Source organism: Equus przewalskii, chromosome 27 (assembly GCF_037783145.1).
Source record: "Equus przewalskii isolate Varuska chromosome 27, EquPr2, whole genome shotgun sequence".
Classification (NCBI taxonomy): Eukaryota; Metazoa; Chordata; class Mammalia; order Perissodactyla; family Equidae; genus Equus; species Equus przewalskii.
In genome coordinates this window covers 39826941-39851263 of record NC_091857.1, presented here as the reverse complement: position 1 = coordinate 39851263, position 24323 = coordinate 39826941, and the positions used below count along the sequence as shown (strand labels likewise).

Genomic DNA, 24323 nt, shown 5'->3' with positions numbered 1-24323 from the left:
TGATCTAAGCCTACTGTCTCTCTCTGTCTCTTTAGGGAGAATGCCTAATGTCACAGTATCAAATGCCGTAATTACATCTAGTGACATTTTACCTGCTCTTTCCCCATACTTTTCTAGAGGTCAGTTCACAGGGGGATTGTTGAAATTTGTTATAAGTTGCTCTGTACCGAAACCTGTTGCTTGCTACCTAGAATCTGAAGCTCTTCTAAGTGATGACATCAGCAAGTAAAAAAAAAAAGATTCTTAGATATCTCTTGGTGCATATGGGTGTGCACATTTCTGAGAGGAATTTCTGGGTCATAGGAGATAGCAGCAACCTCGTTTCCGGAGTGGTTGTACCAATTTGTATTCCTGCCAGCACTGTATTTCTGTGGCTTTTTGTCTGTGTGGACACTTGCTATTGTCAGTCTTCTCAACTTTGATTACTAGATTATTCTGGGTGGGGGTGGTGCTATCTCATTGTGCTTTTAGTTTGCATTTCCCCACAGTTAATGAGGTTGAACACCTTGTCAAATGTTTATTGGCTACTTAGATACCTCTTTTTGTGTGACGTGCATGTTGAAGTCTTGTGCTTGTTTTTCTTTTGGGTTGTTTATGTATTTTTATTGATGTGTAGGGCGTTCTTTAGAAGTTTGGGTATTAGCCCTTTGTTGGTTATATCTGTTGGAAATATCTTCTTCCTCTCTGGAGCTTACCTTTTCATCCTCTTAAAGATATCTTTTGAATATTTTTTTAAAAAGGGATGTCTTTTGATGTGGGAAGCTCTTAATTTCAGTGTTCTTAATTTTATCAGTCTTTTCCTCTATGGTTAGTGCTTTCTGGTTATTAACTTTATGTCAGTCTTATTTAGGAAGTCTTTATATTGAGAGCATGAAACTATTCTCCTATACTGTCCTTTAGGAGATTGTTTCGTATTTCATAAAACAACTGAAATTAATTTTGAGGGGGAGTCAGCTTTATTGAGATAAAATTTACACACAATAAAATGTGCCAGTTTCTAATGTACCATTCTTTGAGCTTTGACAAGTGTGTCCTGTTGTATAGCCATCTACACAACCATGATACAGAACATTTCCATCACCCCAGAAAATTCCTTTTGCCTTTTGCAGCCCCATCCCACTTCCTCTTGGCCCCCAGCCTCTGGCAACGTCTGATTTGCTTTCTTTTACTATAGTTTCTCTTCTTCTAGAGTATCATATAAATACAATCATAGAAGGGAGCCTTTTGCGGCAGGTGTCTTTCACTTGGCTAGTGCTTTGAGAGTCCCCTGTGGTGTTGTGTGGGCCATGTGGGTCGGTGGTTTGGTGGTTTGCTCCCTTCCTTTGCTGAGTAGTGTCGTTCCTATGGATGGATCACACCGCGTTCATTTACCTTGGCTGGACACTTGGGTTGTTTCCAGGGTGGGGCTGTTAGAAGTAAAGTTGCTGTGGACATTGGTGTGAGTCTCTGGGGACATGAGTTTTCATTTCTCTTGGGTGGATATCCACTAGTACAATTGCTAGGTCTCTGGGTAAGTGTATGTTTAAACTGTTTTTGTTAGAAACCGTCAAACTGTTTACCAGAGGGTAACCAAACCATTTTCCATTTCCACTAGTGATCCAGGAAAGATCCAGTTGCTAAACCTGTCAACAGTTAGTATTGCCAGTCTTTTTAATTTTAGCTATTCTTTTCTGACTAAATAAAGATATTTTTACTGACACAGATGTATAGCTATCTATTTTTTTGTGGTTTTTTCATTTCCCTTGTGACTCACAAGGTGGAGCATCATTTGATGTGTTTACTTGCCTCCATATCTTCTTTGGTGATGGGTCTCTTCAAATGTTTTGCCCTGTTTAGAAAAGCTATACTTGACCTCTATTTCTCCTTCACTCTCACACTACTACCACACTCACAACACTGCTGACATCACGTGTGTGGGGATTTGTCTCACACCAAGCTGTTCCAAGACACCAGCTGGGTGTCATACAATTTAACTCAATTCTGATACTCTACCTGGAGTAAGCATCAGATCCCACAGGTTAAGGGCTCAGTCCCACAGGACTGCCTCCTCCCCCTTCAGATGCCAGTTACGAGTCCACGTTGTCACCTGTGCTTCTTACTGATGGGTTAGAAATCGGAGGTCCCCTGACCCCCTCCTTGTGTTGGATTAATTTGCTGGAGTGGCTCAGAGACTCAGGAAAACAGTTTACCAGTTTATTGTAAAAGGATATGTTAAAGAATACAGATGAACATCCAGATGAAAGAGATGAGTAGGGCGAGGTGTCAGGGAATGGGTGCCCGCTCTGCATGCGCCACTCTCCCAGCACCTCCGTGTCTTCACCAACCTGGAAGCTCCTCAGACCCCATCCGATTGGGATCTTATGGAGCTTTCCTCACGTAGGCATGATCAATCACTAATTCTCTTTCCAGCCCCTCTCCCCTTTCTGGAGAATGGCAGGGTGAGGCTGAAAATTCCAAGCTTCTGATCATGGCTTGGTCTTTCTGGTGAGCAGCCTCCATCTGGGAGGCCATCAAGAATCACCTCGTTGGGACAAAGGATGCCCCTATCACCTGGGAAATTACAGGGATTTAGGAGCCCCGTGGAAGGAACTAGGGTCACAGACCCAATATTAGAACAAAAGATGCTCCTAGTGCTCTGATAACTTAGGAAATTACAAAGGTTTTTAGGAGCTCTGTGCCAGGAATTGGGGGCAGAGACCAATAAATGTATTTTCTATTGTTTCACATGCCCCTTTCCCCCTTTTTTCTTATATATTTTGATTTTTGTATGCACTGTGAGATAGGGGAAAAGTTTTATTTTTTTGGCTTTAAAGATGAGCATCATTTGTGGAAAAGACTGTCCTTTGCCTCTGTTCTGTAGGGCTGCCTTCATGGGAAGTCAAGGGTCTGTCTTTGCATGGGTGTGCTGCTGAGCACGCTCTCTTCTGTTCCACTTGTCTGTTTAACTTTGTGCCAGTGTCTCACTGCCGTAATCCATATAGCTTTATAATAAGTCTTGATAGCCTTTTTCATGGAGTTCTCAGTTTATTCTTTCTAAAAAATGTTTTGGCTCTTCTCAGTTGTTTGCATTTTCGTATATCTTTTAGAATCATCTTGTCAAATTCAAACAAAATCTGTTGGGATTTTGGCTGGGGTTGTATTGAATCCATAGATTCAGTTTGAGGAGGATTGATAACTTTAAAATATTGAGTTTTTAATCCATGAACGTGATATAATCTCCATTTATTAAAGTCTTTTTAAAGTTTGCTAATAGTATTTTCTGTTCTGTTGCAGATCTTGCACGTCTTTTAAAAACTTATTTGTACGTGTTTCCCACTGTAATTGGTACCTCTTTTAGACTTTCCTTATCTACCTTGCTAATATATAGAAATAACAGTTCAGTTATATTTATTGACCTCGCATTCAGCAAGGCAAGTTCACCCTTTCTCATAGTTTACTGTATCTTTACATCCTCTTGGACTTTCTGTGTGTGTAAGCATAGCATCTGGGAATAATGAAATTTTATTTCTTCTTTTCCAACCCTTAGGCCTTGTATTTACTTGGCAAGGATTTGTTACTTTTATTTCTCTTCAAAGAGTCAACTTCTGTGGTTCATGGATTTGCATGTTTCTGAGTATTTTTGTGTTCCCCTGACACCCAGCCCCACGGGGAAAGCATTTGGGGCCTGACTCCCATGTTGCCACGCTCCTTGCCCGTGACTTTTTTTAACTTCCGCTCTTCACCTCGCCAAATTTGTCCACAGGTTTGGTTTCATTTTGGAGCCTCCTGAATAAAAAATCAGGAGGCTAAGAATTGAAATGATACTTAGTGTCAGCTTCCAAGTGGCCGAGCTGGGACTCAGGTCTTTCAGCAACCACTGATCTTCTTAAATTGCTGAGAAATGATGCTGCTGACTTGTTTCCTGTTATTTTTATTCTCAGTGCTGAAGTCTGACGTTCTGCAGAATGTCACCTCTGGGGGATTTGCTCACAGATTTGGCAGTGGTATTGGAGATGGACAGCTAGCCTGTACTGTGATAGATGTATTTGACAATAGCAGGCTTGAGAAACCTCAGGCGGGTTCATAGCTCTAGTCAGTCACATTCAGAAAGGTTTGTGCCAGCTCTCAAAGGGACAGGAAATGCCATTCAGTTGGAAAATAGTATACTGTGTTTGATTTTATGAGCTTTAATCAAAATAACCAACAGGGGTGTTTTGGAAGGGCAGTTAACCTCTTTTGTTTGTTTCTTCATTTGTAAAATGAAAGTGTACATTGCTCTAAAATTCTCCTTTTTGCAGGTGTAAAGAACTGTTCACATAGTCTTTATCAGAAATGTAACTGGAGCAGGCATTCACTTTGAACAAACAGAATTTTAATCTGTAAATACGTATACTGTATAATTTATAGTCTTACGTTTTAAAGTTTTGTTAAAATGCCAACATAATACTCATTCTGTTTTGTAATGGTTTTACTTTTTAATTTTACAGAATTAACACTGAATCCTCCGGAAGGAATTGTAGCAGGTGAGTTCCTAAAGTTAGCCTCTTTATAACTTACTTCTAACTGTCAAAGCTGCCTTCAGGGTTAAAGTGTGGAATTTGTTCTTTCCTTGCAGGCCCCATGAATGAAGAGAATTTTTTTGAATGGGAAGCATTGATCATGTAAGTTAATCATGTGTGCTAATAGTTCTGGAGACCTCATTGGAATTTAGACCTGTGAGTCACGTGTAGCAGTGGGACTGTGATCAGCGTCCGTGAGAGAAAAAGGCTGAGTGCATCTCTTAGGTTGAGCTCTTCTCCAATCTGTTAATGTTAAAGCAGAAAACAGCACAAACGTCTATGCGAAAGAAATAAAAATGCTTCCTTAGTAGAAGGTTTAGTTGTGAGTATTAGATATTTATAGAGTTTTAAAATAATAAATTTCAAATGTTGTGTGGCTGTGCTGGGTTAGCCTCAAACAGTATGTGTGGCTTTGGCTTCAAGAAGCCTAAGAGCCTGAGGCTTTGACAGTGGGAAAGGCTCCCCAGGGTGTGGGTGACGCCCTGGGCCTGTTGGCGCAGCCCCGGCCCTGCCCCACCTGTGCACCTGAACTCCTTTACCCCCAGCCCAACTGCCCCCCCAATTTGGCTCCTCCTCTGCTGTCTTTTTCTGTGTGCCTTATGTGGCCTTCCACTGCCCCTGATCCCGAGACATGGGTCCTTCTCAGGTGAGCAGTGTGGTTCCTGACGCCATTCTGGAAAGATCGTGACTGCATTTCATGATTTTTCACTTATAGGTGATGTTGCTTGGAAAGAGCCACAGATGGACCCCTGCTTCTAGAGTCTTCTATGGCCCTATGACCCAGGCCTTGTGTTTGTCTTTCTACTTTAGATGTGCAGTTTTGGGCCAGTCTTAGACTTACTGTATTTTCAACAAAATGTGGTTAGGTAAAATTTAGGAAGTTGAAGTTTATAATCAGTCTCTCAGTTTTCTCATTAGTAAAATGAAATCTTTCAATTAGCTAGAAGGTTTTCACGTTGGAGCTTGTTGGACTGAGAAGTGTCTAGTGGGCAGGAACTGGAACAAGTTTACTGGAGCAGGTGTGAACGCTGGTTTGAGGAGGTGACTTAAACATTGTCAGACTTTCCGAATTTGCCCAGTGCTTACATCACATTTAATCTGAGAAACAATTGCTGTTAAATGCTGTTTGTTAGAGGTTAGATTAGTGCATGAAAATTGATGTGAAAATCGATTTTTTTGATAAGAAAAACGTTTAAGAAATCATCAGTAAACACTATCCAGAGGCGTATGGCACACCTAACATTTCCTGATCATTTCAGTACTGTACTTGCTTGGGCCTCTGACACCCATTTTCCTCCTGTGTTTCCATGTTTCTGGAGTGAGGCTGTCTTCCCGGTCTCTGTCTGTATCTGCTGTGGTGTGTCTTTCATCCCCTAAAGTACCGATGGAGTGGACACTGGGTCTCCTGGTCAGCAGCGTCCTGCCTTCAGTGGAACACAGCCTTGCACACTCATGGCAGCTAGAGCTCTACTTATTTTTAAAGAAGCAGGAGACTATATCATATGAACTTGAGTTAGCACCTGCTTTTTTAATTTAACGTGTCACGTGCATTCTTTTTGTGTTAACACAGACACATATGCACGCCACCAGGGCAGTAAGCCTGCTTACAGGGGGCACAGGTTATGGGCTGGGCTTTCTGAGTGCAGAGGTTGGTGGCAGCTGACGGTTCTTCCGTCTTTGGAAGATTGGCTTGTGCATCTCCACAGTAGGCATGTTTAGAAGCCCTTAAAGGGATACTTGAGCCTTCCAGTATAGTTTTTTTAAAGTGTTTATTGTTAAGAATCTGTTAGAGTAACTATTACTAATTTTAGATAAACATTATAAAATTAAACCAATATTTTGAAAACCTGTCTTAAAAAGTAATTAGAACTATTTTTAGGTAGAGTACTTTTATGTTTGAATAAGGCTTTTGCATTAGTGTGGAATTCCCCTGCTTCAAGATCTGGTGAGATTGTGAGTTTTGGTCCTCTTCCAGATCCTTTCCCAAACAAGAGGCCGTTTACAAATGTACTTAAAACATCTATTAAGGAATTAACTGTCCTCCCGTTGACTCGTCTCACCTTGCTATTTTGGCAGACAGCTGGCTGAGTTTTACTCCTTAGTGAAAGGTGTTCTTTTCCCTCTTTGTATTCTTCGATTTTTTTCAGAGTTTCTTCCATGGCCTAGTGTTTCTGAAACCACGCTTGCCTCCTTTTCTGTGAGTTCAGCGCTGTAGAGTCTGCAGCAGTGCTTACCCACGAGGCCTCCATCTCTTCTCAGCTGTGCAGTAAAGAAAACCTCTTTTCAGATGTTCACACAACACATGCTGAGAGCCTGTTATATTAGGGGCCTCGTCTGAGGATACAGGCATCATAGGTGACCCCATAATTCCACCCTGAAAGAAGAAGATTGAGGGACTAGGATGGGCACCACAGCAATTAGTGAAGAAGAGAAGAGCTAAGTAATAAAATTGCCATGGCCTATTCTCTGATTAAAAGTAGAAAATAACTGTGTGACTCCCAGCTGAGCTTATGGTGGAGTTCAAGCGTGTGGCCCAGTGGAAAATGGTGGAGCTTCTGGGCAAACTAAGGGATGTGCACCCCCAGCGCTGCGTGTGGTGGCGTGGCTCGTGGTCTTGGGCAGTCACTCTGCCTCTCTGACCCTCACTTATTCAGTCAAAACAAAGAGGTTCAGCATCCTTTTAGACAAGTGGGTTTACCTTCTCCCTCTTCCAGCTCTGGAGCTCTGGCCTGTGTGACCTTGTTGGCCCTTGGCCGCAGTGTCAGCGGTCCTTTACTGTGGAGGTTGGACACGCTCTTCTGTTGGAGCCCTTCTGTAGGACAGAATGGGCCCTGGGGTGCAGGATGGCTATTCATCCTCAGTGGCTAGAAAAAGTGTGAAGTCCTCTGGAATCTTGGTGCCCCATTTCTGCCCTATCCCACTGTTCTCAAGGCAGCTGGCATTGGTGACTTTCCTGCCTGGTCCGTGGCCAGCTGCTGTGCCCTCTCCAGTCCAGGGGGCTCTAGTGGCTGTGGTAAAATAAGGACCTTCCCCTTCCTGAATGGTTGGGGACCCTTGGCTGACTCCATCCCCCTGTCACTGCCAGCATGTTTGGGTCCCAGCTGGTTTACAGCCATGGGTGCAAGGATTCCCAGGCTGATGCTTCTCTTAGGACTGTGCACGGCCTATGCCAGGTGTGAAAGTCATGGTCACAGCAGCCACCCTTATAGCAGGCTTTCTCGTTTACAGAACATGGTCACAGAGCATCTCTTGTCGGTACTGCACTTGCTAAGATAAACCTGAGATGTTGAATAGAGGTTTATAATTTTTGTTGTATATTCTCTGACCCAAAATCTCAACCGTAGGGGCTTCTTTTTCTTTTTCTTTCTTTTCTTTTTTTTGCTGAGGAGAATTCCCCCTGAGCTAACATCCATGCCAGTCTTCCTCTGTGTTTTAGTATGTGGCCTGACAGCACAGCACGGCCACTAACAGAGTGGTGTAGGTCCGTACCTGGGAACTGACCCTGGCTGCTGAAGTGGAGCTTGCCGAATGTCACCACTAGGCCACTGGGGCTGGCCCCTAGGGATTTCTTTAACAGAAGTGTTATGAAGATCTCTATGCGAGGAAGTTTATTGCAACATTCACTGCTGTAATAAAAAAACAAAAGGAACTGTCATTGTTCAATGTAATTTATGGAACATCCATACGGTGGAATGCCATGTAGCTCTAAAAAGTTTTTGGCAGAATCTATGGACTGCCATAGAATGATGTCCATATTGTGTTATTGAGTGGAAAAAGCAAATTATGGAACAAGAGGTATACATCAGTGTTGTCTGCCAGGGATGATCTTGCCCCCTGCGGGACATGTGGCAGTGTCTGGAGACATGGTTGGTTGTCATAACTGGGGAGTGGGGGGAGCTCCACTACTGGCATCTAGTGGGAGCCTGCTGGACCCCCCGCAGTGCACAGGACAGCCCCTCATAGACATCACAGAACTGCCCAGCCTGAGATGTCAGTGGTGCTGAGGTCGAGAAACCCTGGTGTGGCATGAAATGTTCCCCCCAGTGTAAAAATTTTTAGCAGCTTTATTGAGATATATACCATAAATTTTACCTGTATTAATTGTACAAGTCAATGATTCTTAGTAAATTTATAAAGTTTTGCAGGCATCACCACAACCCAGTTTTAGAACATTTCCAAAAAGGTCCTCATGCCTATTCCCCACCCCACCCTCAGCCATAGGCAACCTCTGGTCTGCTTTCTGACTACAGATTTGCCTCTGCTGGACTTTTCCTACAAATGGGATCATAAAGTACTTCATCTTTGTGTCTGGCTTCTTTCACTTGGCATAATGCATTTGTGACTCCTCGTGCTGCAGCATGTCATAGCTCCTTCTTTTATGGCTGAATAGTATTCCACTTGCTGGATGGGCCACAGCTGGTTTATCCCCTCCCCCATTGATGGACATTTGGGTGTTACCACCTTTTGGCTGTTGTGAATAGTGCTTCTGTGAACACTTGCATACCATTCTGTGTGGACATGTTTTCATCTCTCTTGGCTAGAACATAGGAGTGGAGTGCTGAAGTATGGAGTAAATTGATCTTCACTGTTTTAAGAAACTGCCAAATTGTTTTCCAGAGTAGCTCCCCATCTTACATCCCCCAGCAGTGTGTGTGTGTTTTCGTTTCTCCTCTTCCTCACCCACGCTTGGTGTTGTCTGATTACAGCTCTCCTGGTGGGTGGGAGGTGGTAGCTCACTGTGGATTTGATCTTCATTGCCCTAATGACTAATGATGTTGAGTGTCTTTTCATGGGCTTATTAGCCATTCATATATCTTCTTTAGTGAACTTCAGAGCTTTTATCCATTTTTTAATTGAGATGTCTTCTTATTGTTGAGTTGTAAGAGTTCTTTATCTATTTTGGATATGAGTCCTTTATCAGATGTATGATTTTTCAAGTGCTTTCTCCCCGTCTGCAGCTTGCTTTGTTGTTTTCTTGATGGAGTCTTTTGAAACTTAAAAGTTTTGAATTTTGATGAAATTTTTTTCTTTTATAGATCATGCTTTTTTTCTTTTATGGATCATGCTTTGGTGTCATATAACCCAAGGTTACTAACGTTTTCTCTTATGTGTTCTTTTAGAAGTTTTATATTTATAGCTCTTACATTTATTTTGATGCATTTTGAGGTAATTTTGGGGTGTGGTATTAGGTAGGTAGGAGTCCAACTTCATTCTTGTGTATGTAGATGTCCGGTTCTCCTGGCACCATTTGTTGGAAGGGAAATCCTTTCTGCCTTGAATTATCTTGGCACCTTTTTCAAAAGTTGGTTGACCACAGATCTAAGAGTTTATTTTGTGCTCTGAATTCTGTTCCATTGGTCCGTGCTTATCCTTACACCAGTGCCGCACAGCCTTGACTTTTGTGGCTTTATAGTGAGTTTGACATTGGGAAGTGCGAGTCCTCCAGCTTTGTTGTTCTTTTTCAAAACTGTTTTGCGTGTTCTTGGTCCCTTGCATTTCCATCTGAATCTTCGCATCAGCTTGTCAGTTTCTGCAAAGAAGCCAGCTGGAATTTGGGTAGGAAGTGCATTTGAGTATTTAGATCAATTTGAGGAATATTGCTGTTTTAACGATCTTGAGTGGACTGTCTCTCCATTTATTTAGGTCTTTTAAAATTCCCCTCAGGGGCTGGCCCTGTGGCCGAGTGGTTAAGTTCACGTGCTCCGCTGCAGGCGGCCCAGGGTTTCATTGGTTCGAATCTGGGTGTGGACATGGCACTGCTCATCAAACCACGCTGAGGCGGCGTCCCACATGCCACAGCTAGAAGGACCCACAACGAAGAATATACAACCATGTACCGGGGGGCTATGAGGAGAAAAAGGAAAAAAAATAAAATCTTTAAAAAAAACAAATTCCCCTCAGCAATGTCATAATACATTTTTAATTTTAAAATATCCAGTTTTGTGGGTGAAGGTGTGTCAGTTTACATGCAAAAAGCCTGGGAGAATAACCAGACTTAACTGTGGCTACCTTGGGGAGGTGATTCAGGAAGAGGGTGAGGGAGGTATTTGCTTTTTATTTTATGTACTTAGGTATTTGAGTATTTTCCAACGTGCGTATATATTTCTAGTTAAAGTCAAAGTTTATGTCGTGATAGTTATTGTCTATGTCAGAATTCACTATAAAGTTCTTGTAATTGATGTAGTTATGTAGTGCACTTTTTTCTTTCAAAGGTTGGCCCTGAGCTGACATCTTTTGCCAGTCTTTTTTTTTCTCTTCCTCCTTCTCCCCAAAGCCCCCAGTACATAGTTGTACGTTCTAGTTGCAGGCCCTTCTAGCTGTGCTATGCAGGACACCACTCAACCTGCCTTGATGAGCCAGTGTTAGCTCCACGCCCAGGATCCGAACCGGGGAAACCTTGGGCCACCGAAGCGGTGCACGCAAACCCAACCTCTCGGCCCCTGGGCTGGCCCCTAGTGCACTTTAAATATAGTTGAAATATATTTGATTTAAAGTTTTCAGAAATGTCTGTATTGCAAAAAAAAAATTAGAGCATGACTGTAGTCTTCTTTTGAACAGATTTAATGATGAAAATAATTATATGGAAGAAAATCTGTATTTGCTACTACCGTGATTTCCTGAAGTGGAAGGCATCTTTCCTCTTCCTCCTCAGAGTTCTGAGCATTGGTTCCTTATCTTAGAATCACCTGGGGCACTTAGAATACAGCAAAAGGAAAAAGCGCAATAAAATGAATATCTGGGTCATCCCCAGAGATGCTGCGCTGAGGCAGGCTCGTGCCGGGCTGGGTGGCAAATATATAGTTTGGGTTGAGGCTGCCAAGTGCCCATGGAAAGGTACTCGAGGGCACTTTCCCCGGCGGTCACAAGTCCCTACAGTCCGTGTAGTCTTCCTGCAAGGGTGGGAGGTCCTGTGAGCAGGAACCTTCCCGGTCAGTTTATGTGCAGTTCCCCTGTGCCTGGCATGGTGACCTTCAGCAGCAGGCACTCCTTCAGTCTTTGCCTGGGGTGAAGCCCAGTGACTTGAGCGTTAAAGGCACAGCAGAGCAGAGCAGAGCTGGTGTCCCTGGGCTTCTAAAACGCCCTAACATGGGGGCTGTTCGTGTAGCCCACCTGCATCACTGTGGCAGGGGCATTGGCAAGAAGCATTTGCTGAACCTTGGGGCAGAGATTGCGGGAAGGGGATGGCACTCCTGCTGTGACACCAGGTGCCCCTCAGGGCCCTCCCTGCTGGGTGCTCTATGTGGTTTGTGCAGCGTGAGGGCAGGGACCTCTGCCCCTGGAAGTGGAGGGTGTTTAAGAAGCAGCACGTCTTTCCTTTTTATGCTTCAGGTCCTTATGACTTCTGGGAAATTGTGGTCCCTTAGTAGTCCAGTTTAAGTTTAAATGCTAAGGAATGGGTTTACAATCTCCATTATTTAAAACCTTGTCATACGGATGAGATTTTTTGTCTATGTGCTGTGACATACTTGAAAAAGAGGACAACAGCAAAACCCGTCAGCTTCTTCAACACTTGCCGCAGCTGGAGTGGCATGCAGGCTGCGGTCCTGCACACGCCTGGCGGGCGGATTGCTCACTGACAGCAGAGACACCTACGCTCCACGATAAGGCACTCTGGTCTCCCCATCACCTTTGCCTTCAGGATGAGGCCTGTAAGCTGCTTTTGTTACTAGATAGGGTTTTAGAAATGAAAAGCAAAGAGAACAGTTTTTCACTGGAGATTAATGTTGAGAGACTAAATGAACATTTTCCCAGCTTTCATTGGCTCCGCGAGGGTCCGGGTGTTAGGATGGTGCGCAGTTGCAGGTGTGGTGCAGCTCTGGGCGGAGGGCTGAGTTAAGCAGTCGTCCTTCAGTCGTTCTTCTCGAGGAGCGACATTGCTAATCAGTGGTCAGGTTTAGACTGTCAGTGTTGCTCTCTCAGTATTTGCTCCTTAGCATCGAATTCACCTAAAGCCAGTGATTTGAAGCGAACTGTTTGAAATGTGATTGCAGAGTAGAGCATGGTTATTAGGCTTTACTCTAATACTTGTTTATCTCTGAGCTCTGAAATCATTTAGGCTGTTATTTTAATCAATAGGATGGAAAATAATTTGCAGGCTTTGAAGAATTTACATTGGCTTTGGGTAAATTTGTTTTGTTTCCTTTCTTCTCTCTTTCCTCTGCTTTTTTCTGAAGGTTTTGAGATGATACCTTCTTTAGTGAAAGAGAAGTGAGGCCATCCTGGAGTAAGGCAATAAAACTTGTCCAAAAATAACACTAATTATGCTCCCTGTCTTGGTTCAGGAATTTACTCGATAGCGTTTTCCATCAAGTCAGCAGGCACGCCGCTGCACCCGTGGGCCCACCTGCATGCCTGTCCCAGGCACCAGGGCATTCTGGAAGAGAAAGAAACCCCAGTTTCAAACCGGTAGCAACCCAGAGCATTTGCAAATAGCTTTGATATTTAAGATGTGGGAGCACTGTAGGAAATGTTTGATCATGCTTCTGAGTCTACAAACGACCCAGTGGATTTTCTTTTTTTAATTAAAAAACGCCCTATTATAGGAAACAAAGAACTGTTATCAAAGTATTGAGCAAATACCACTTGGCTTATTCCAGAAACGCTACCCAGACATTTTTTCCTCTTCTAACTCATAGGTGCCAGAAACACCGAGGCACTGGCAAACATTCCTGGAGTATTAACAATGTTGCTTTTAAAGATCTTTTCTTGGCCCAGCTTTCTGAGTTAGCAGTTTGAACTGTGTTCTGCTCCGAACTGGTACTGAACTGCCTTAGGAACTTGGTGAAGTCAGTTAATCCTTGGTCTTCCCAGCTTGGCTTCACAGTGGCGTGAAAGCAGTGCTCCCTGGCACCTTTCCTCAGGAGGACCTGTGGTGTACTAACGGAGTGGCATTTACCATCTGCTCTGAGCTGGAAAAGCAGAAATTTCTATGGAGCAGAGGCGTGGGGTGATCGGAAATCTCTCACCTGTGGTCGGTGCAGAGGGAGAGGCTTCAAGGGCGTCCTTTCAGGAAGAGCAGCACAGGGCTCGAGCCGCCGCAGGGAGCTGCCCAGTGTGGGTGGTGCTCGCTCCTGTGCGGCCTGCAGCCCCTTCCCCGGGACGGATGCCCTCCCTGGCAGGAGCCAGCCCCACACTCAGCTCTTCTTCGTGTGGCTTTCCCTGTCCTGGCTTCCTGCCAAGGCTCCAGGCCCTGCAGCACAGTGACACTCACCGTCCAAGACAAGGCAGCCGTCCACTCTCGTTTCCCAGAAAGTAGCGAGGACACAGTTTTCAGAATCGAGATTTGTCTCTTAAATTGAGAAAAATTCTGCCACTTCTTTTCGCCTTGTTCTCGTTTTGACCATTTTGCTACAGCCCAGCCCTCTGGGCCCCACTGTGGTGGCGCTCTCAGAAGCCCTCAGTGTTGTCACCGAATGAAAGCACACTCTCTGTTCAGTTTCTTTGGGAATTTTTTGGTCTTTATCCTTTAATTGTGGAGATAAATATTGTTTCTAATATTTGCAAATCTATATTTTTATTTCATGGAATCAAAATAATTTTGTCAAGATTTAAACCAGATTTGTACTTTTAAAAAACAATTGAAAAAAACGAAGATTGGTTTGTTAGAAAAATATATTTTAATTATTTGTTTTCCTGTGCCATATCTTGTATTCGTTGTGAAGGGCAGCAAGTCTCCCGTGTTGAAGTGCTTCTGTGGTGACCGAGGTCCCCGTGCCCTGTGATGGTCCCCTACGTTGTGTTGTAGAGTTAACATGTTGCAAGCCATCACGTAGGGAGACAGAGGTGTTTCTAGGGGACTGCTCCTCTCAGCTCTCATAAGTAGAAGGGGGTTTGCTTTCTTATTTATTGGATTTGATGGGTTATGCCCAAAGTAGTTGCTACTGTTTCAGTGTCTGTAGCTGTCATTCAGCAGTTCTCTTTCCTTCTAAGAATTTCCATAGTAAAGATGGTCTAAGATTTTTTAAAACTACTCTAATGCATGTTTTATAAATGGAATTTGTAAGAGGAGGAGGAGATCATCTCTTTGTTAAGATGTGAGCTGGGTGGCTCTCTTCCTCTCCTGGCCTTTGTGTCTTGTATGTTGGTCAAGACAGTGTTATTTTATTATGTATGGAGTTTTAAAATTTGACAGGACTTTTGAAATGGTTTAGTCCATTTCTGCCATTTCCCACAAGGAGGCTGTAAACCCAGGCAGACAGGCGTGCACGTGCCTAGTGATGGTGAGGCTCAGGAGACCATGTGCGGAGGCTGTGGCCCCGGGCTCCGCCCACGGGTCAGGGCTTGCAGCCCTGGTACATGCGCGCACGTGTGCACGCCCGGCCTGCTGCAGTGAGTTCACTGATCACGTGTGTGCTCTTTATCATCTGTTTCTTGAAGGTTACAAATAGCACTTCTAAGGCACATTTAAAAATTAAAAATAGCCTTTGAAATAACAACCCTTAACCCCTCGTTTATTTACTACAATAGAATCTTGCTCTAACATGTGCCATAATTTATATTTTTATCCTCAAATGTAATTGTACCACATAACCAGAAAAACAAAACCCCTAGGATCTTGCAATGTTGGCATTAGTTCTTTTCTCTGATCCCATTATTGCGGATTTTTGCTGCGCACTCTCACCTTTACTGATGTGAAGACCGTGCCTGTGATTCACTCCTGGTGCTCGCACCTAAGATAAACCGGATTGGAATGGGACAATGAGATATTCCTTGCTATTCATCAAAAAGTACCCTCATGGTTATTATTTAGATAATCTTTTCATGTGCATTCATAAAGCTGCAGGAATTTCCTTGACCCCTTTCTAGAGTGTATAGACATGGAAACATCTGCCCTGAAGCTCTGTCTTTGCTTTGTGTCTTCCAGGGGCCCGGAGGACACCTGTTTTGAGTTTGGTGTCTTTCCTGCCGTCCTGAGTTTCCCACTTGATTACCCATTAAGTCCCCCGAAGATGAGATTTACCTGTGAGATGTTTCATCCCAACAGTAAGTGCTTCTGGGAGTAGTTTTGATGGAACCTGGAGAGGCTCAGAGCTGCAGAACTGTGTGAAAGGCAGTACGAGTGGTGTGGGCCGTTGAGACTGCGGCAGGTTGGTCATGGTGTGGTTGACGTCATGATTGCAAGTTTGAAGGACAATTTAATGTAGATAAAAGAAAAATGTGGCCCTCCAGCTGGATGCCAGTTGTCCCGGCCCTCCTTTGTTTAGTGGAATCGTTGGAGGAAAGGAGCGTGGTGTGCCCTCAGAGCGGGTCGTGCGAGTCTCCATCACAGCGTTCATTTCAACAGTGGGAAAAATTGAAAGCAGCTTAGGTATTCAGCAGCAGAGAATTAGTTAAGTTATACTAATTCATTTGGTGGAATACTATATAGATATTTTAAATGATCTACAGTAATATTTAATGATATGGAATGATATTTGTGCTATTTTTGAATGAGAAAAACAGGCTACTAATCAGTAGGCCTATTACAATTTAATTTTTTTAAAAAAATTCACATGTAAATGTATATAACTGGAAATGTAATACAAAGATGTTAAAAATGATTCTCTTTCAATGGTGGGATCATTTCTTTCTTTTTATAAATTTTTTCTTTTTTTACGATTGGCCCTGAGCTAACATCTGTTGCCGGTCTTTTTTTTTCTTCTTGTCCCTAAAGCCCCTCAGTACATAGTTGTATATTCTAGTTGTGGGTCCTTCTAGTTCTGCTGTGTGGGACGCGGCCTCAGCATGGCTTGATGAGCGGTGCTGGGTCTGCACCCAGGATCCGAACCAGCAAAACTCTGGGCCACCAAAGCGGCGCGCACCAACTTAATCTCTTGGCCACAGGGCTGGCCCCAAATTTCTTTCTAAAATAGGTATTACTTTTAAAAAGGGGAAAAAAAGCTCATTTAAATAAATTTACTATACTTTAATGAAAAAAAAAAAGTGGTAGCACGGATCGGAATTCCTGAATGGCTGTGGTTTTTACTTCTCTCTTTTACAGGTGGGGGATTATAGATAAGAGAATTAAAGAAGGAAACATATTTTCAGTGATCATATTTAGAATAGTGTCCTTTTTTTAAATGATTATTGCTACTAATAATCATGATCTTAATAATTGTGGAGAAGAAGAGCAAGTAAGATATACTATTTTGTAGAAATTAAATATTTACTTATTTGAGACCAATTCCTTTTCCTGTAATTCTCTGTGTATCAAATACCTAAAGGCTAATTTAATACATGAGACATTTTGTAGAATTTCCTGAGCCGTTGAGGTCTCACTTGGTTTACGAATGAACCCGCTTGGCACACCCTCCTCAGTCTGCTCCTAGACTCCTCCCGCCCCATGAAGGGTTTCACGATGGCCAGCCAACCTGGTGGGACGCACTCTCCCCTGTTGCACTTGCCGCCCAGACCTTCATCTGGAGCATGTCGTTCGCATGTTGTTACATGCAGATAATTAGCTTCCTCCTCAGAGAGACTGTTTTGTACCTTTTTCTTATCTCAGCATTAATTCAGCTCCATGTGCCTGTTAGGAGCTCAGAAGAATCATTCATCCTTTCCAGAAGCTTGGCCATGAGCTGGCAGTTGTTGAGGTCAGGTGATGCGTGTATATGGCATTCATCATACTGCTGCCATCATACTGCTGCCTACTTTGGTGTCTGCTTGGAATTTGGCATAATAGAAAGTTAAAAAATTTATTATGGTTTATAGAGTTGACTGAAGAGGCCAACAATTTCAAGTAGATTAGCCATAAAATGCACCTATAAAGAGGATTGTGGGTAATTAAAAAAATGAAAATAAGATTATATTGAAGATAAATACATTCTTTAGAACAATGCCTGTGACATAGAGTTACAGGCAAGTATGGCCAATAAACTGATTAAACTAGTGAGTATATACTAACAGTAGTCTGATAATATTATTTTTAATGATCAAATAATTAATACAACTAGTTTTTAAATTTGGCCTTACTGTAAGTGGGTATATATTATTTTTGTAAAAATTATTTTGGAGAAGAACTATTGGATTAGTCTACCAGTATCATAAAAACTGGTCAATCCATAAATACTTTTAAAAAATAATTCAACACATTTACTGAGAGTTGCTGGGGTGCAGTGGTGAGCAAATAATGGACGGGGCTTGACCATCCGGAACACCCAATCTGCAGGCAGGGGTGGACGTTGCTGGGAGAACCTTGCAGGTGGGCATAAGGTCCCTCACACAGGGAGGTCGGGGAGAGTGCCCTGCCGGGGCAGTGGTGGACCTGGCCACCTGCAGGGAGAGCAATGGGAGCTCCCAGGCTCTGTGGGGGTCGGGCAGGGGTCTAGTGTGTGCAGAGGCCCTGTGTGAGGAGAGTGGGGGACAGGATGGTGGGGACCAAACCAGTTCAGGCCTTTGAGTCCATCTGAAGGATTTTGATGTTTCTCCTAGGAGCAGTGGGGACCCCCTGAGGGCTTCTGAGTGAATGTGTGGGAGCAGCATGACCGGCCCGGTCTTTGAAAGGGTTATTGTGGTGTATTCTAGTGTAGAGGGCAGATCAGAGGGAGCTGGCTAGGACACTGCTGTGTGGTCCAGAGGAGAGCGGCTGGCAGCTTGGAACCGAATGTGGGCGTTGCTGAGGAACAGATGTGGATGTGGAGGGATTCAAGGGGGCTTTAGGAAGCAAAGCTGATGGGGTTCAGTGAGAGAGAGGGTGGCAGGGACATGTCCGCTTTTTGATATTTCTGGAGTGTACAGTGTCACCGCATTATGTGCACTGTAGACGGACATCCTGATGTCCACGACAAATATGCGCATAGTTTCCTAAACTCTTTCCTTCAGTGAGAATTTGTGGTAGTTTCTGGATAGCCAAAGAGCCAAAACCACTAGAGCAAGGGATGGATGAAGAAAATCAGAGACTAAGTATCAAAGAAAGGCTTTTGGGAGGTAAATGAGAAGTACTGGTCACATCTCTAAATTTTCATGAAATTCTGAGCTCATGAGTGAAGGTAAATTAAGTAAATTTATTTTAAATTGTCCATTTTTATTATTATAACTTAATAGCCTTATAATTTTACAAGTGAGTCTATCCAAATGGATTCCTGTATATCTGAGTATATACTGAGCCATCTGAGAATTTCCCCAAGTGTGTGTAAAAGAAAAATAATACAGGCTTTTACTTTCTCGATAGGACCAGTTACATACTGTGACTTCAAAATTCATTTTTCTCTGATCAGACCTTGGGTATCTTGTTAATGATGCTATTTGTTGGGAGATGGATTAGATTTAGGCACAGTTGATTTCCAGAGAGTACAGATCATTTTTCCATTAGAATAAGTTACCAAGAGAAATCACAGTGCCTATCTTTTTCTGGATATTTAAATAATTCCAGTTACCTTTGTCCTAGCCACGTGAACATATATTTTACACAGTCCAGTTTAGAGATTTAATGGTAGAATTAGAGATACCTAAGAAACTAACTCTGAAAAATGTGGTGAATAATCCTAATTATGAGATATTTTGGTGAAATATTTGACGGCCAGATAACCTTCATTTTCTCCTTTTGGATATAATACTTTAAGCAAGCCATGTGAAGGTGGAATCGTCCCATGACTGACTAGCACAGACAGACTAGCCCAGAGCCCTGTCAGTGAGTGCGCAGTGAGTGCCCTGAGAGGCCTGCACAGGCTCTCCGGGACCAGTGGATGTGGGCACGATGCTCAGGCTGCAGGTTATGCTCCATTTGTGCGAACAGCTCACTCCCTGTGTCTGCACCACTTGTCCCCTTTTCTCTGTGGGACCTGACCAAGTACTGCGTCACCCCGGCCCATTCTCTGTGCTCAGCTGCTGTGTTCTGATCCCTGCAGTCTACCCTGATGGGAGAGTCTGCATTTCCATCCTTCACGCTCCGGGCGACGACCCCATGGGCTACGAGAGCAGCGCCGAGAGGTGGAGCCCCGTGCAGAGCGTGGAGAAGATCCTCCTGTCGGTGGTGAGCATGCTGGCAGGTAATGCTGGGCGGTCCAGGCTCCTAGGGTGCTGGGCGCTAACCTCTGGTAGAAGAAAGCGCTACTAGAACCAGACAACACGGGGCTGCTGCTCTTTCCTCGTTTAATCCTTACAGTTCCCTTCTGTTCCGTAGTCATTGCTGTATATATACTGTTTTCTGCTTTTCCATTTAATGCTATTTATATAGACTTTTACAAGTGTAAGCGTACTTTATATAATTGTGAATTTGAAGGTGGTCTTGTGTCGTGTATATCATATTGCTGACCATAAGTAACCATGCTCTGCTCCTTGGGCATTTCATTCGTTCATAGGCACTTTTGGGGGGACCTGCTGTATTGGAGACACTATTCTGGGGTGTAAAACTCAGTGTGACATAACTCCAACTTTAAGGCCCCACATCCTAAGGGAACTTTCCAAATCCACCAGCAGTTACAGGCCACTGTGATAAGTCGTGAGATGGGCTTTTGGGCCAGTTTCAGAGATGGGACTGTCTGGGCTGGGTTTAGAACATGTAGGCATTCACAAGGTGAGGGGGAGGGAAAGGCATTTGGGGTGAGGCAGCTAACCCTCGTGGGGGCGCTGCCAGGGCTTGTTACGGCTGGAGCCCAGCTGGGGGCGGGGGAGCCCTGGGGAAGTGTGCTTGGCCAGAGCCTGACCCTCCATGGGGATGTTAGATATTCAGGCTGTGCCTCAGAAGGATCGTCCTTGCAGCAGAGTGCTGGTCTGGAGGAGGAACGAAAAGTTGTTGATTGGGTGTACAGTGGCCTGAGAGAAAAGATCAGGCTTAGAGGAGGACAGGAATGGTCCTGGGGCCGAGAGGAAGGGGTGCGTTGAGGAGACTCAGGCTCACTGGTGTGCAGGGTGGCTCCTCTGTTTCTGACCTGAGCGCCTGGATAGAGGGGTGCTGTCTTTGGGGACAGAAATCCAGAGGGAGCAGGATTTGGGGAAGAGAAGAGTTTGGGGTCTGAGTGTCCACCCTCCGCGGCTGTCTGGGAGCCACTCAGCTGAGGGCCAGTGGTGGAGAGTGTGGAGTGGTCCCTGGATAAGTAGGTGACGAGTGGGACAGGGGATAGTGTAGAAAGGGCTTGTGGAAGGAAAGGAGTTCTCAGAGGAACGTAGGAGGAATGGTCTAGAAAACCAGCAAGAGAAAGAGGTTACAGAAATGGAGGCTCGGCAAAAGGAGAGATTTGACCGTGCTGTGGGAGGCCCCAAGGAGGAGGCTTACCTCGAGCGGCTGCTTGGGCTCTGGCGGAGTCAGAGGAATGTGGGGTCCAGGACTTCAGCGCGCGCACGTGTTCTAAGGTAGAGACACAAGGAATCGGGTGAGGGGCATTTGAAGATGGAAGAGAGGCAATGATTGACTGTCTTCAGATGGCAGCTATAAAGTCTACCATTATGCACAGTTTTGCTGTAAATTGCTTTTTTTTTCTTTAGGTTTTATTGTATTCTTTACATATGCCTCTCTGATTACATGTCCTTTGCTCTGAGCTGCTTTTCCAGCTCCATCACCACACCCAGCTTGGCCGAGTGTGCCTCTCCCCTCCTGCCCTGCCTGCTGCCCTGCTCAGCCGTGCCCTCTGGCCTGACCTGCTCTAGGGGCAGCAGCTCTCTGACCCTGTGCTAGCCATCTGGGCACTGGGGCTCTCTCACAGATGCTGGGTGGGAGCAGGGCTGGCTCTGTCCATGCTCATGTGCTCCCTGTGCACAGGCCCAGTCGGGGGTTCCCTAAGTACCACATCCTTTGAGAGGCCTGCAGGACCCCCTGTCATTCTGCCTCCTGCCATCTCCTTCCTTGAAATGAGGCATTTGTGGGTGTGCAAGTTCTGTCAGCCCACTAGACAGTGTCCCTCTGAGGGGCCACATCTCTGTGCCCTCGGCCTACCTAGAGTCCAGCATGAGGCCTTGCGCATCAGACCTAGTGAGGAAGGGTTTGCTGAGTAAATGGAAGGAGGGAGGGGAAAAAGTCATTTGGGTTAGAGAAACAGACACCATGGCAGCGTGGGGCAGCAGGGCTGGAGTGTGAGGAAGCGGCCTGGGGCCACAGTGGGGCAGGACTGTGTTTGCTGCATGTTGACCTCTTGGCCACCTTTTCTGCCTTCACAGCATTCTGACCCGCTGCACGTCTGCGCTTACTCACACCTGCTGCTCAGCAGTTTGTAATTCCAGTTCTCCCGTCCCTTCCTGGCAGACCCCGGCTGCCTCTGTGTTTCCTGATTCCAGTTCTGAAGGGACTGCTGGCCCCAGCAGGCCAGCATATGGACTGACCAGCCTGAGATCAGCAGGCCACATGTCCATGGTGGGGCATGTCTGCCTTGCACTGTCCTTTGATAGTTCTGGGAAGGGAGCTGCACTGAGCAGGAGCTCTGAGGGGGAGGACGGGTCTCCGGGTCTCCACCAAGTGCCTCCGAAGGGGGCATAAACAGGCAGATGGGTTGCCTGTAGCTTGCTCTCTGGGGTGAGGTCGCAGGTCATGTGTAGGTTATTCTAGTGTTTCTAGAGCAAGCCCGAGATAACTCTTGTGGGCACTTTTAGACACTCAGAAGGTAGGAATCATGAGAGTGGATCTTCCTCACACCCCTTCTCAGTCTCTCCCTCAGGTGAGAGGGCTCTTGTTTCTGGGATACATCTCTGGAAAGAGCCATCAGCATTCTTAAATGAATGGAACGTCAGGCCAAGTCCTTATTCTTTAGAGTCCCTTTCACGTGGAGAATGTCTCTCTTCTCTTTCAGAGCCCAATGATGAAAGTGGAGCAAATGTGGATGCTTCCAAAATGTGGCGGGATGACCGGGAGCAGTTTTACAAGATCGCCAAGCAGATCGTACAGAAGTCACTGGGGCTCTAAGGCCTCGCCCACGCGTGCGTGCCAACACACACCACCAAGCAGTTTCCAGTGTTTCTTCTCTGGAACACTTAGTGACATTGGCAATCTGTGCTGGTACCAAAAAAGGCAAGCTTACAGAACCACAGCATCTATTTTTTTTTCCCAACCTTTCCACCCCAAACATGCTTCTCCTCTGAAACAGTGATTTATGTAGGATCATGACAGCTGGATGCAGTTTCAGTGTTCCTGGCTCGGCAGTTTAGGTGGATCATCCAGGCTGTCACCACTACCTCTCTCAGATGAAGCCCCTACGAACCCAGCAGTCAGTGGCTTCCCCTCCCCCCCGGAGTGCTGAGGGGGTCCGTGCCGGATCCCAGGGGACTAGAACCAGTAATGCTTCTTCTGAAGAAATGGGGTCTGTAGCCAGAGCAGAGGGCCAGGGCCAGGCGTTTCTGGGCCCTCTGCTTCCCTGGTGCCCGTGAGGAGTATGCAACTCTGTTTCAGTGCTTTATACTTTACAAGCAGGTATTTTCTTACAGTCTGGTTACATCTTTTTCATTTGTTGTGTATTACAAACTATCGCACTTAGAACAACTTTCAGGAAATAAATACTTTTTACAAAGGTGGATTAATGAAAAAAATGGAGTACATGGAAAAGAAGTTTATTGCTGGTCATAAAGGCCAGTGTTTTTTTCTAATCATATTTATCAGAGATGTACATTTATGTCTTGGTTACTTGGGCATTGCTAGAGCAGCAACATGAGAGACTGAAAGTTTTAGTCAAAGTTTCTTCTGGAGCTACTGGAGTTTGTCTTTTCCAGTCTTAAAACTGGGAATTTCTAAGGTTTGTACATGTTGTTGGACCGGGAACTTTGTAGAGGATCCTCCTTCACAACTTGGGGTTGGAAGGGAGTCTGCTGTTAGAGGAGAGCGGAGCACAGAGCGTGCCTTATCCCCAGACTTGACCGGCGCTCGTGGAAGGGTGGCATGCGGGACCCCGGCCTCAGAGTGGGGACAGAGCACTTACTTGTGGTTTGTGATTTTGACGTGGTCTGGATGTTCCTGGCAGCTCAGCAGCACAGGGCTGGGGCCTCCACTATAAGCAATAACAGATCTGTTGCATGCAGAATCAGATAGATGTTCAGCCTGTTTCAAACAGGTTAAATTTAAGTAGGAATTTCTATTTTTGGAATAAAGGACAGTCTACAAGACTCACAATAGATTTCATTTTGCATTGCCCTCTCCTTCCCTTTTACGACAGGTCTGGTGTACAGCAGTCTGATTTACTGAAGCCTCACGCATAATTTCTTAGTGTTAGCAAGGGCTCCATATTGGGTTTCTGTGGAAACCGGATTCTTTCCTTCTCAGAAGGGAATCATTTAACATTTGAAATTCAGTACAAGAACTTGTATTTGGAAGCAGCTGGCGAAAGGAGAGGTATTGTACCTAAAAAGTATTTTCAGGACTATTAAGTGAGATGCTGTCCTCTCCATAGAGAGGAAAGAAGTGGTTGTGGGGGGTGGGTGTGGTTCGTGGACACAGCTGTAGCCACACTAGCAGGCAGCCGCAGGGAGCTTCCATGACATCCGGGGAAGGAAGAGAGGCAGTCTCTTTGCAAAACAAAGTATTTTTATTCATTTGTATTTATTAAATGGAAAAAAAGAGAAAGAATCCCATGGTGTCCTTATTCTGTGGTGGAGTTTAAGTACTATGTTAAAAATAAAGTTATATATTTTCCCCCTATTCTGCGCTATATTTTTCTTTGGATTTTTATATAATCCTGTGGAAACCCAAGACCAGATTGCCTGCCATGGACCCCAACAGAGGCCCTGCAGCAGAGGCACCTTCCCACAGGCCGTGTGTGTGGCACGGGATTCCCACAGAGGAACTGACTAAGTGCTGCTTTATTCTGAAGACCCATGTCAGCTTCGGGAAGTTTCATTCGCTTGCTTCCCTTCCTCCATTCTCGGTGTCCTCTTCTCTGGAACTCTCCGGTT

General features: G+C 44.8%; 1 protein-coding gene across 6 annotated transcripts in view; it reads left to right on the top strand.

The window, feature by feature from the left end:
• The window catches only part of UBE2G2 (ubiquitin conjugating enzyme E2 G2), a 36095-nt gene extending 12026 nt beyond the window's left edge, over nt 1-24069 (top strand). For 3 of the 6 annotated variants that reach the window (XM_070597703.1, XM_070597704.1, XM_070597705.1), the window contains 5 exons: nt 4467-4502; nt 4595-4640; nt 15403-15521; nt 19364-19504; nt 22235-24069. In XM_070597703.1, the coding sequence (XP_070453804.1) occupies nt 4467-4502; nt 4595-4640; nt 15403-15521; nt 19364-19504; nt 22235-22347 (455 nt within the window). In that variant the 3' untranslated portion in view covers nt 22348-24069. Of the gene's footprint in view, nt 1-3713; nt 3743-3799; nt 4359-4466; nt 4503-4594; nt 4641-15402; nt 15522-19363; nt 19505-22234 lie in introns of those variants that run through there. The other 3 variants (XM_070597706.1, XM_008510246.2, XM_008510245.2) reach the window with 3 other exon arrangements.
• Nucleotides 24070-24323: the final 254 nt, after the last annotated feature.